Source organism: Passer domesticus, chromosome 3, assembly GCF_036417665.1.
Source record: "Passer domesticus isolate bPasDom1 chromosome 3, bPasDom1.hap1, whole genome shotgun sequence".
In the NCBI taxonomy this organism is placed as follows: Eukaryota; Metazoa; Chordata; class Aves; order Passeriformes; family Passeridae; genus Passer; species Passer domesticus.
The window spans coordinates 97,904,859-97,918,478 of record NC_087476.1 but is presented as its reverse complement, the minus strand read 5'-3'; the positions used below and the strand labels follow the sequence as shown (position 1 = coordinate 97,918,478).

The window sequence follows — 13,620 nt, the reverse complement described above, 5'->3', positions numbered from 1 at the left end:
ATTATGTAGTCTTAGGATTTATATTTTATTGTCTTATTGCAACGAACTGTAGATAATAGAAAACGGTCTACGAGATAGGTGATCGCCAGAGAAAGGCATGTCTAAATGTTTCACTCTTATAGTTTGCTAGTCTCCTTCTTAGAGTTGTCTTTTCACATTCTGAAAAGCTGCTGTAAGTAGAGAGCTTTTACTTTTTCATTAAATTATGGGATAGAGGCTTGCTTTTAACCTGTAGTTAAAGCTGGTTGTTCCTGCATTCATGAAGGCAATAGATGAAAACTTGATTTAGAAAAATTCTTTTAAAGCTTCCTGACTCCAAAAGAGCTACTTTTCTTAGTGGAAATAAAACTTTTCTTAGTTTTTAGGATATTGTCAGAATATTTTAAAGGGTAGAGTCTTGTTTCTGAATGAAACTCTGTATGCATCTGTATCTTGTAATGATTTTAAAAGCTAAGTTTGGATTAACTTGATGTAGTCATCAACATGCTTGCTCAGTAGTTACTTTTTGGAAAGATGTGTGATGTTTAACAACTTCTGAAATTATACTGAATTGTAATTTAAGAATTCATCCTGAAAATGTTCCTTTAATTCCTTTACTAAACTGTTAACTTGGTGATGATAGTGAAACAGTCTTGTGTAACTTCAATTAATGACCCTTGTAAAATGAAGACCTTTAAAGGATTCTCTGACTCTAAAAGATATATAACATACAAGTCACTTTGTAAAGATGCCTGAGAGAAACTTAAGTTTGAAAACTGATTGTCTCCCTCTGTTCAGATAATCTATCATTACTCAGCCTACATGGATATGTAAATGGTGGTTTAGTTACTGATTATCTGTTTCTCTACACACAGCTGTAGATCTAATTTAGGTGATGTTTTCTTTCCCCTTCAGGTATGTTGAGCATAGATCACTATGCTACAGGTTTGTTTTTCCATTCAGTAGAATCCATTTGTTTTACAAAAGACAGATTTTGCAGCATTTATTGGCATAGATAAGGTGATTTAAATCAGGCAAACAGGGTCAGAGTTTCCAAGATCCACAGGCTTGTGCTTGTTTTGACTTCAGGGGGAGCTGACAAAATTCTTCTGAAATTATGGCCATAAGGCCCTAGCTACAAGTTAATGGTACTTACTCTTGAAACACAATACAGGTATTTACTAAATGCTGTACTTTTCATCACATTTGCAAGACCATATTTGTAATTAAATCTACTGGGTTAATCCAGGCAGAAGCATTATGCATATGATGCTTTTTTAATTTCTTTTAAAATGTGTTTTTAATTGGAAGGATATAAAAGAAGAGGACTTGAGAGGTCTTTTCCATTCTTTTCTGTTTTTATACCAAGGTGATTGCCCTGGTGTCTAAATTTCAGTCGTATTGGTTGCAGTGGACAGAATTCAGTTTGACTTTTCTGAAATGCAGTACAGTTTTAAAATTGCTTTCTCATTTTAAAATTATTCTTCTCATACTCTGGTTTTATTCTAACCATCTGGAAAAGGTTTAGAATCACAAGTGGAAAATAAAAATTACCAATTGAAGCTGGGAGGGTAAAACTGCAAGGATTATTTACCCTCATGCTTCACCAAATAAACTGATTGGCATCTGGGATTAAATGAACTTCCTTCCACTCAGCAGCATTAGTGTGTAGTACTATTAGGTTCATGCTTTTGATTGTATGTCTGAGACATCCATGGGGCATTCTCTGGAAAAAGAAGGATGAGTTACTTTCATTGTTGATCACTTACAGCCTCCTAATCCGGAGGTTTTGGTTTATACAAAGTGGGGGAGAAGGAGTAATGTCTCTACTCAAATGCAGTGAGTAAAGCTGGATCTCTGTGAGCCAGGTAGGACATCTGCTAGGGTTGAGTGAGCAGCCAGCCCTGAGTTAGCTGCTCACTCTAATAACAGCTAATTTCCTTTGTCCTCAGATCAAATTTGTACATACTTTTCCCCAGCCCTGTCACTACTTGAGGTAGCTGATGGTGGAATCTGCAGTCTGTCAAAATGTGCAAAAAGGATGTTCCACATCTTTCTGCATTTGCAGGAAAAATATGCAGGATGCAGGGAAAAGCTGTTCATCAAAGGAAAAAAAAAGCTGGAAAAGCTTTCATCTGTATTTTGGAAGAATGCTTGAGGAACATCCTCTAAATATGGTGAATTACCTTGTTTTCATTTATGGAAAAGCAGAAATACTGCTGTTGGAAAATAAACCTCTACTAATACAGGACTTACTGCTGTCCCTGTCTTTTCATGAGATAATAAATCACACAACTGGGGCATGTTCAAGAGAGCAAAGCTATCTCAGCATGGGATTTAGTGATGATATGGTGTAGTTTGTTGGGCTTTTGTTTCCTTGTGGTGAAAATAGGAGGGGGATTTTTTTTTTTTTGGTTGAAATTAGGCAAATACATAGCATAATCTTCTGCCCTTTATGATAAGCAGTGCTGTTCTGGCTTTTTGTAGTCATTTTCACACTCACTTATTTTGTGTGAAAAACCCTAGAGTTTAAATCCCTGCAATGTCTGAGACTCGTGATTTCTCTTTCAGAGTTCAGATGGGTCCCTCTCTGAGGTTGTGCAGAAATGGAAGGAGTATCAGCTCCAGTGCCAGAAATACTTGTATGAGACACCCCCCATTGTGGCAGGTAAGCTGATTTGGTAGAGATAGGACGTATTAATTTTTAAAATGCATGATAACAGTAGCAAGGGAGCGATTATGAACTTGAAAATACTTCTTTCTGGTTCATTGCTTCTTTATCCCATTTGCTCCTGCCTGCTCTCTGTGGGGCTCTTCCTTCTGCTGGGGGAAGCATTTTATGGAGCAATTTCATTGTAAAGATGCTTGTCCTTAGGTCCAGAGTGTTATGCAGTGGCAAGTGGTAGCTGTACCATATCAAACAGCCACTGATGTAAGAGACCTGAAACTTCTTTAGGTGTCAAGGTGTTAGGAAATCTGGGACCATGCTGTTCACATTGTACTAGGAATTTGTGGGTTGTAAGCTATTCTGAGCCTTGTAAAATGCTGAAATGGCTTTGGGAAAGGCAGCAAGTGACTTAAGCAGAATATAGCTTGTCGTAGTCTTGGAGCTGCTGTAATAAACTGAGAGCATCTGTGATGTGCCAGCATCGTGGTGTTTAGAGGACAAGTGTTGACTTGTCAGTAATGCTCACAGTTGGACACCGTGCAGCCTCTCCTCTGCTTCAGTGCTTTTGTGACACACTGAAGATGCGTCTAAAGGTGTGCCTGTGAAGAATTATTTCTAAACTGTTAATATTCCTTGTCTTAACTACATTATTATGTCAGAGTGAGAGCAGTAGCTGATGAGAATGGCAGGGACACATTCATCTCCCTCTGCTGCATTATTCTGTTGAGCAGTTGAGTGCTGCCCTCTAAGAATGACAGTTTAATGAATCTGAAGAAGTATTCTCATGTTGATTGAGCTGTAATGCAAAGTTATGGTTGTGTGTGGGTATTTCATTGGTGGACCTGTATATTAGGGTAGACTTTCCAACTGCATGAATTTGAACCATTCTGTGGAATTATTATCTTTAGTGTTCATAGCAAAAATTATTTTAAATTAAACTGACAAGTAAGGGTGTAAAAAAGTATAGATAAATTAATACTAATCCATTACTTTCTTGTCTGTTGAGTCACTGTAAGACCCTAATCTGTTCCTTAGTTCCTCCCTGAAACAACAGATTCCTGTGTGAAGATAAACTCACTCTTTTGGATAAATAAATGTAATATAATTTCCACATCAGAGCTTAAATGCATGTGTCATTTCCTTTTATATTCTGCTCTTCAGTCTTTTCCTTCCTGCTGTATTAGTACAAGGCAGTGGCCGGACCCTCCCTTCTCTCTCTCTGCAGAAGGCAAGTTCTGCAACAGAACGTTTGATGACTATGCCTGCTGGCCAGATGGACTGCCTGGCACCTATGTGAATGTCAGCTGCCCCTGGTATCTTCCCTGGGCTAATGCAGGTAAGAGCCTTTCCTTGTAGGCACAGCTTTAAACCAATCCTATTTGCCTTGCCCAGCCTTAACAAGGACAGGATTGGCTTAAACTGGTCTGTGAGTGCAGTCAGTTCTCTGTAACATAAAGGTAGGGACTGATATTAGTGTGATACATTCTTTATCTCTGTTTAGCAGGAGAAGATGAAAATGAGAGGACAGACTTCTTAAAGGTTGTGTTTAGTTTGGATATTTTTTGCTCTAATCTGGTTTTGTTGCTTGGATAGTGGTGATTATTAATAACTTAGCCTTCAGCAAGCACGCAGAGCTGTCTAAAAAAGATAATGGCTTAGTTGGAAAACTGAGATAAAAGTAACAAAGGTAACTGGTACATCATCCTGTAGAAAATAGAGATGGAAAAGTCTAAAGTGAAAGTGTTTTGTGGTGCTTCCTGAGATAAACTTATTTCTCAGAACACTGTGAGATGAAGGCATTTTCAGTGGTTGCAAAGACTTCTTCCATGAAGGACTGAATGGCACCTTTAGATTTTACAGCCTTATGTGCATGTACACTTGAAGGCAAGGTGTATTAGATCATTTTGTCTAGCATTCTGTCTTTCAAACCAGTGACTTGTACAGCTTGTACTTTGTGAAGACCTTTCTATGCTTTGAAGTCTAAATGAAACAGTTTATTAGCCAGCTCCAGCAGTGTGGAGAATTGGCTTTGGCCTCTGTTAAAGGATAGAGGATATTAGTTAATGAGGATATATAGTTCTGATTGATGGGTGCAAAGTGTATGTTGTGAGTATGGAGAAGATGTTGTGTTGGTATGGAGGGATATCAGGAATGATGAAGTGAAGGGATGGGAAAGTCAGAGATTACTTAAACATATTGTGTAATGTGGGACCTGGGCATAATACAAATAGCATGAAATAAGGGGTGGAGATGATCTTGGGTCTGGCTGACTTGATGACTTTCTTCACAACAGCCCTTGCTCAGCTTCAAAGCTCTCACTCCAAGCCCTGCCCGAGGCCAGTGAGCCTGGGGGTCTGTTTGAGGTTGGGATGTGATGTAATTGGGACTGCTGATCTGATGGGATATTCCTGCTCTATGATGTGGTTGGCAGTAAAGCTCAGGGAAAGGGGGAAGAAGAGGGAGAAGTGAGTAGAGACATTCATGATGGTGTCTTCCCATGTAATTGTTATCCATGTTGAGGCCCTGCTTTCCAAGAAGTGGCTGCATGTCTGCCTGTGAATGGGAGGCAGTAAATGAATTCCTTATTTTGATTTACTTGCATGTGCAGCTTTTGCTTTATTTATTAAACTGTCATTATCTTGAAGGGTTGGTGGTGTGTGTGTGTGTTAATCCCCACATTTAAATCAAAATGTCACCACAGCACTGACAAAAGTTAAAAATTTATGCATACTTGGCCCTTCACTCCTTTACAACCACAAAGGATTCCCTGTACTTGTACCTCATCCACCAAGGAAGCCCAAGGGCTGTGAAGAAGTCTCTGCCCTGGTGCCTGCAGCATCTCTTCACCTCCCCTCCATCTTCTCTGAGCTTAGTGCTCTGCACAGGGCTGTTTCTCACACTTTTTTTCTCACTCCTCACTGCCAGGCAGTGTTTCCCTGAGGTGCCATGGTTTGGTTGATAAGGTGGTGGTAGTTCATAGGTTGGACTCGATGATCTCAAAGGTCTTTTCCATCCTAGTTGATTCTGTTATCTTGGCTGAGGGGCTCAGCTGAGCCCTGCAGTGGATCTTTGGAGCCAGTCATGTCCAGCATGGGACAGCTCCAGCCCCTCCTTGCAGAAGCCACCCTTGGTTAGCTCTTCAGCCTTGCCTGCTTTCCTCAGTGACTTCAGAAGTTAAAAGGCTGTTTGCTAATCCTCCTCAGGCTACTAAAGACCTTATGCTTTTGAAATGGATAAGCAGCTTTTTCAAGTGTATTGAATTAATATTTACCTCATAATTAACATGAAATCACTGGATACGGCAGAATTTTTTCCAATAATGCTTTTCTGTCTGGATACCTAAAACTCTTTACCAACTTTAACTTCTTTCCTCTAAACCTGTTTATTTTCAGTCTTTAAGACCCTGGACTTTCAACTGCTCTTGAAACCACTGGTGGAAAAAGCCATGGTTTAACGCAATACTGCAGATTAATAAATTACTTGAATGTGCAATATCTTTCATACTTTTGGAAGCAAGTTTTTTTAAAAATTAATTATCCTGAAAATGGTGTTTGTTTCAGTGAGAAGAGCAGCATTTTGTAAACTCCTTGCTAGGGAGAATTGCAAAACACTTCAGAAAATCATTAAACCCTTGGATTTGTTCCTTTGTTGAGCAAATTGTGCATATACCTCAACCTCTGTTTTATCAACGAGAATAAGAATGGAACAAGGAGGCCTTTCACTGTCCAATATAAAACAAAAAGTTTGTATCTCTGCCAGGAATGCAGTTTAGGAGCCTGAATTACTATCACCTGATAGAATTCCATGACATCCTGTGGAGTCATGTTCAAAGTGAATGGTAATGAGCTGCTGTGATGAAGAGGTAAATGTCTTTGTAACGGAAGATTTAGAGCAATAGAAAATTGCCCTGTGGTTTAGAGTGGTCACTGAAGGATGTTTATTACTTGTTCTTGCTTAGTCCCCTACTTGGAACTTGACATATGTTCTAGCAGTGCAGGACTTCCATCTCATCTCCTGGAAATGGAGACGAGGAAAAGATGAGATGTTGTTTGGAAAGTACCTTCAAAACATGTTCAGGGAAGGTCAGCACTTGGCTGAAGCACTTCATACTTGTACACAAATATTTAAGACTGCTGCTCCCTTGACTAGAAGTCAGGTTTTCAAGTTTGTAGAAAGCTTGCTGGGGTGTACCCTAAGAAATCCCCTGGGAATTTAATTGAGTCACTTGAAACCAAATGTTGAATCCCCTGGGAATTGAACTGAGTCACTTGAAACCAAATGGGGTACTGAAATAGAGGAAGCATTGAGTTTGAGTCTCTTTGTGATTTAACCACTTTGGTATAAAAATGTAGAAGAGCTGGAAGCAGGGAAAGGTGATCCAGGAAGCATACACTGGTCATTAAGGGATAGCATTGGGAAAGCCATAGCCCATATGGAATTTTGTCAAGTGAGATGAAGAGCAACAAAAAGGGCTTCTAAACAGATAGGAAAAAAAAAATGGGGAACCACTACTGAGTGCAGCAGGAAACTCTTTGGCAAAGGATGGGGAAATGACTGAAGTATTCACTGCCTTTATCATGGCCTTTACTGGTAAGAGCCACTTTCAGCAATCTGAGGTCACTGTGATCAGTGATAAAGTTGGAAGCAATGAAGACTTACTCTGGATGAGGATCAGAAGATGGAACACTTCATGCAGTATACCCAAGTCCACAGCAATTGGTAGGATGTACTGATGAGTGGTGAATGAGCTGATTAATAAGGATATGAGGTCATTTTTGAGTATCTTTGAAAGGTCATAGCAATTGAGGGAGATTGCTGCAATTGTCACCACTATCTTCAGAAGTGCAAGGATGCAAATCTGGAGAATTATAGGTGAGTGGCCTTCTGTCAGTCCCTGGCAAATAACAGAACAAATAATCCTGGGGATGGGTTCCTAGCACTTAGAGGGCAAGAAAGTGATTAAGAGTAGTCAGCATAGGTTTATGAAGGGGAAATCATGCATGATGAACTTGATAAGAGGCCTGGTGGCTAAGGGAAGAGCAATGGAGGTTTACTTCACTAAGACTTTTGACACAGGCTCCCATAGCATCCTCCTTGACAATCTGATGAAATGTGAATTAGACAAAAGGCTGAAAGAAATGAACTGACAAAATGAACCTGTGAGGTTCTGCCCCTGGGGAGGAATAGTTGGGGCATTGATACTTACTGCTTTCCAGCCAGTCAGTATCAATGCTGACTGGCTGGAAAGCAACTTTGCAGAAAAGGCCTTGGAGGTACTGGTGGACACCAAGCTCAGCATGAGCGGCAATGTGCCCTTGAGGCAAAGGACAAAAATGGTTTCCTGGGTTGTATTAGGAAAGCATTAGTGGCAGTTCAAAAGGACAATCCTTCCCCTCTATGTTGGTGGGGGGGTGACACATCTGGAGTGCTTTGTCCGGTGCTGAGCTCCCTGGTATGAGGGAGACATGGACTTACTTCAGCAGGTCTGGAAAATGACTGTGAAGTTTATTGAGGAGTGGGAGTGCTTCTTACAAGGCGAGACTGAGAAAGCCTGGAGAAGAGAAGCCTTAGGGAAAATCTTATCAAAGTGTATGCTCACATATTGAAATACAGAAGATTTCCTGTAAACATAATTATTTTACAATGAGGTTTGTCAAATACCTAGGACAAGTGACCCAGAGAGGTTATGGAGTCCTTGTCCTTGAAGAAGATGATCATAGCCTGACTAGACATGAACCTGAGCAACTTGCTCTAGTTCCTTGCTGTATTAGGAAATATCCAGGGTCTCAAGCCAGTGTTGATTGCTTTGTGATTCTCTACTTCTGTTTTTTTTTGTTTATAAGATAATTTTTGGTAAATTATTGTCAGATGTTACAAATTTCTGTTTGTGTCAGCCAGAATACAAGATGGGGAGAAGAATTTGCATGGTAAATGTTTGGAAAACTGAAGCGTTCCTTGGGGAATTCCAGGTTTTGAAACTATGCTTTAATAGCTTTTGCTGTTTGTGTACCACTCTTATCCTAGTGGCTGTCAGTCTTGAGCCTGCCCTTCTGCAAATCTCAACAACAGATGTGGCCCAGCAGGTTGCTTAGCAGAGTGGCAATCTGAAAATGGGATGAAGAACTTTTTATGTGCTCAGCAGGTGTGTGAGTAGTCCAACTGCACATGATGTCAGTTCTTGTCCCTACGTGATGCCACAGAGCTGCTCACTGAGGTGTGACATTCTTCTTGTTCCTTTAATGTGGCAGCTTCTGAATCCCTGTCTGCATTGTGGAAAGGGTTCAGCAGTAGTGCTTTCTCCAGTTCTTTGGATTGCTCATTTATCTCAGGGTAAAAGAGCAGCTGCAGGGAGATGGGAATCTGTTCATTGAGAAACTTGAGAGTTAATCTGGTGTCCAGTGCTATGTGCCTATTCAGATTTGTGTGCATACAGAGACTCAAGGTCAGCCTTTTGCCAGACAAATCCGTGCAGGATGGGCTTACAGGTCTTTTCTGTAAGGAATATGTACATTTGCAAGATTTTTGCTTACAAGATCACTTCCCTTGTCATTGCAACATTTGTCTTCAGCCCTTTTTGAAAATGCTGTTTGCAAAGGCAACCTATAAAGTACAGCAGAGACAATCAATGTGGTCCCACTTATGTCAGATCTCTTTAGAAATGCTGAGGCTGAGAGTTCTTTTTGGTGTTTTACAAGAGGTAACACCTAGCAGGTGTATCAGCATCCCTGAAAGTCACTATTGGCATGCTGTCTGCAAGGATGGACTCTGAGGGCTGGGAATATGTTCACGATAATTGAATAGAAGAAAGATCACAACATTAGACCAAGATTTTGTGGTCGAAACCATGTAGGCCTGTACTGCTACAGCCTTTTTTTGTGAGAGGCAAGTAAATTAAACCTGAATTTTTACAGGAAATTTATTATTCCAGGTTGCACTGAAATAGTGGGTATTCATTTGTGGGTGCACTTCTGAGATATCTTCTGAATGTTGGGTTATCTTCTCTTTCTTCATTGGCACTGCTGTCATTTTTTCATCTGTAGTCATGCAGCAAATTAGATTGACAATTTCACCCAACTCAGATGTGGGGATTTGTCCTCATTCCTTTGAGTTTTGGTTTTATATTTTCTTCTCCATGTAGATCAGTTTCCTGATAAGTGTGATTGCAGCTGTGTTAGCATTCATCTGCTTCAAGAATATTGGTCATTATATTATTTTCTTAAAATAAAATTGTGAAATAAGGATATTATGGGTATATGGGTAATCAGTATTCCACTAAAGCCAAAGTAGCTGAGGTTTAGAGTAGCCTCTGCTTCAGGTTAAATCATTGTCACTGGAATGAGAAATAGGTGGTTGATGTGTCTCACAGCACAGGGGTTGGTATCCTAGCAAATGAGGAGCCAGGACACTGCTGGGCTGCAACTACATGGCAGGAGTTCATAAAGTCATCTGTGTCCCTTGAGAGCCATATAAAAAAGCTTCCTGCATGTAGTGAGGGAGCTCTTTCTTGCTTCTTGACAGCAAGAAGCAGGATCATTGAGGCAAATGATGTGTAAGGGAATTAATTTTGGTCAAACAAAGTATTCTGTTCAGGACTCTGTAGAGAAATTCTTATATTTTCTCTTTGGGAAGATTTCTTGGTTTTCAAGTGTTATTTTTAAATGCTTTCAAAATATGAAGGGAAATATATAGGCTATCAGAACAAGCACATGCTTAACTTTGGCATGACTTGCTTCCCTATCCCCAAAAAGAAACCCAAACCAAAGCAAAGCTTTTTTTTTTTGGCCTGCTTATACATCTTTGAAAGAGCAAATTACAGAAGTTTCTCAAATCTGTGATAGCTATTTCACTCTAGCTCTGTTTGGCTTTTATTTGTTCTTATGCAACTCCCACTGAGGGCAGGTCTTTATGGGGAGATGCTGAAGTAGCAGGAGGGAGGTTATTGTTAAATGAATTTGTTCTGCAAAGTTGCCAGTGCAGATCTTGGCCCATAGCCAGAGTTTGTTGAAGGCAAATTTTCTATACTTGTGGCTGACAGAGTTGAAGCTTTTGCTACTGTGTGTGAAGCCCACTCTGGTTGTGATAACACTGAAGTTACATCTGGTAAACTTTGCACACCTTGCTATCCAGACTGTAGTTGGAGAGATTATGACAAGTTCTGGGGCCACAGCTGTCTCAAAACCCAGTCAGTGCAGAAGCTCTGAGGGGAGCAGTAGGGGCTCCTTTAAGGGACAATGGGCACCTTGCCCCTCTGTCACTCGCTGTGTGCTTTTTCTTGTTACCTTCTCATAATTGAAGGCCAGCTGCCAGTAACACCATGTGGATTTGGAAACTGCCGAGCTGCACAATTCATCTTGCAATTATGCCTCCTCTGGGGTTCTGATATTTTATTGTTTAATAGCACTAAATCCTTTTTAATTAAAAAACCTTCCAGAGGTACTAGTTTCAGGCAAGAGTTATGTGAACAGTGGCCCCATCAGTTGCCCCTATATGCACTGGACTGCACCAAGGCTGACTGTGGACTTGCATCGACACAGATGTGGCTGTTGCTCAGATCTCCACTCAAAATCTGAAATGTTTCAATGCTTTTGTTTCAGCTTAGAGCCTGTCTCTAGTTTTGAGGGGTCTGACATCTGAATTAGATTGATACCAGTCTCTGTCTGTGTTGGCATCTTGCTATGGGACAGCTGTGAATTTTGAAGCAACTGATTGTGCTATTTGCTAAGACTGATTTAGTTTGAGCAGATTTGGTGTCTGTTTCTTTGGAGGAAATTTAAGCCAGAAGCTGTGCCCCCGGAGTGCATTGTATTCTTTTCAGTCCTGGAGGGAGGCATAAGACCTACCAATCTGGCTGTACTACTATGAAGTCTTCCATAACAGCCATACACAGGCCTTTGGAGGACTTCTGCACTACCAAGATCTCATTAAATTGTAATGTTTCTTGTGCCAGGTAAAGTGCTAGGTGGCTTGTGTACCTTAATTGATGTTGAACATGAGGCCTCAGTGCTTTGTAGTTCCCTATGCTCTCTAAATCTACCTTTCTCCTAGTTTGAAATGGTTTTCTTTGTTTACCTAATAACTTCCGTTGTCATTCACCTTTGCTTGAATCACTAGTCTCCTATAATTCACTTTATTGTCTGTATTATCCTTTCTTTACTATGTTATATGTTGCAATGGTGACACCTGCTCCTTTGTTCTCCCAGATCATCAGGTAAAGTACAGCCTGGGGACCCTTGGAAACAACATTGGTTTCCAGCCTGTGACGTGAGAGACCTGAAAGTCTCTCTGGTGGCAGACTAACCCAGCAGTAATACCAGATGACCTCTGACAGTAACCTTGTGGCTGCCTCTGGCTGCTGGAGATGGAGTCAGTCTGATTAAATCGTGGAGATATCTGGCACCACAGCTGTACTTCACACAATAATTTTGCCCAGTCACAGAGATTGTATGAGCTGAGCTTCACGTGGGGGTGTGGAAATGCAGAGACGAGACTGAGTTGCTGCTCCAGAGTACCATCAGTTGCAAGGATACATTGAGGTCAGATCTTTCTCATTTCCCCCTACTGTAACCTACATTTGAGACCCTCTTCCAGCACTCTCCATTTTCTCTCTGGTGGCAGAACTTCTCTTCCTGATGTGTCTTTAGGTAGGGGCTCTGCATGAACCTTTAGGTGGAAGTGGGGTGTTACCTTGGAACCCTGAAGTACCAGAGGTTAGCAGTTTATCCATGAGGATTTTGATTGTTTAAAGCAATTTCCCTAGGGGTTATGAGATATAGACTAACCTTATTGTGGTGCAGCAGAGATCATGGAAATTGTCTGCACAGTCCCCACCCAGCATTAGTGTTTAAGTTAGTCCTGGCTGTTGCTTAAATCATGAATTAATACCTTCCTTCGTGTGTGGTGCCTTTCTTTTCCCAAGAGCATAATTGAACTTACACAATTGTAATTGTATCACATACAGCAACATTGAAGATTACCCAAGCAGGAAAACCAAAAGTGTTGAAATTAATTCATCTGATCCCAAACAAAATCTGTCTGTGATTGGGAGAAGGATAAGGAAAAGGAGAAAGAAAACAGAACCTTGTTGTGTTTGTCAAGGTGTTGCCACAAGTCTTTTGTGTCTGTGGCATGCTGTACTGTGAGACAGTATCACAGAGAATCACACGTAGACTTCTGCCTCAGCAGGATTTTGTGTCATTGCTCCTGGGGTGCCTGGACCATTGGAAAATCTTCTGCAGCTAATCTTTTCTTAAGTGTGATTTAGTACCCTTCTCAGCCCCTTGCTATCAAACATGGTCATTCAGGGCTGGTGTTCAAACATCTGCACTCCCGAGGCGTCTGCTGTGCTGCAGGATTAAATCCAATGTCTTGGTCCTCTTCCCTTTCTCTGAGTTCCATTTGCACACTGTTCAAATTCAGAGGGGGAGAGAGTTTGGGAACAGAGTACCATAGTGCCAGAAAGAAGCAAAAACATAAAAAATGTTTGATTTTGTTTGTGAAACCTCCCATGGATAACAGTACTGTGGTGGTGAAGCTCTAATGTTGCCTGTGCAAAGCAAACCAAAGAATCTCTGTTGCTTTCTAGAAGGCTCTGTGGAAAACCCTACAGCTGCGGAAGCTGGCATTTGTGTGAGAGTTTTCCTTCAGACAGTTATTGAAGTTATGTGCATGGCAGGAACATTTGGTTCAAGGGACCAAGTTAAACCTTGTCTGGTTTCATCTCTCTCACTTTTTGTTTAATCATCCAGCTTCTCAGTTTGAGATGGTCTTTTAAAACCGAGACAGCAGATGTCTTCGTGAGTGTGTGGTTTAAGTACCTGCTTGTCTTTTTGCATGCAGGAAAATAAATTTCACTTCAAATATTGGATGCTCTGAAGATGATTAGACATTTATTAAATTTCTTCCTATCCTTGCTTTAATAAAACCAAACTTCCAGAAAGTTCTTCATAATGCTGAAAAAGGTGTGACCTTTCTTC

General features: G+C 40.7%; 1 protein-coding gene across 2 annotated transcripts in view; it reads left to right on the top strand.

Annotated features, from left to right (window-relative positions):
- The window catches only part of GLP1R (glucagon like peptide 1 receptor), an 83,825-nt gene that overhangs the window by 24,470 nt on the left and 45,735 nt on the right, over nt 1-13,620 (top strand). Inside the window, exons 2-4 of one of the 2 annotated variants that reach the window (XM_064414553.1) lie at nt 2,048-2,156; nt 2,551-2,647; nt 3,873-3,983. In XM_064414553.1, coding sequence (XP_064270623.1) covers nt 2,055-2,156; nt 2,551-2,647; nt 3,873-3,983 — 310 coding nt within the window. In that variant the 5' untranslated portion in view covers nt 2,048-2,054. The remainder of the gene's footprint in view (nt 1-2,047; nt 2,157-2,550; nt 2,648-3,872; nt 3,984-13,620) is intronic. The other variant, XM_064414555.1, reaches the window with a different exon arrangement.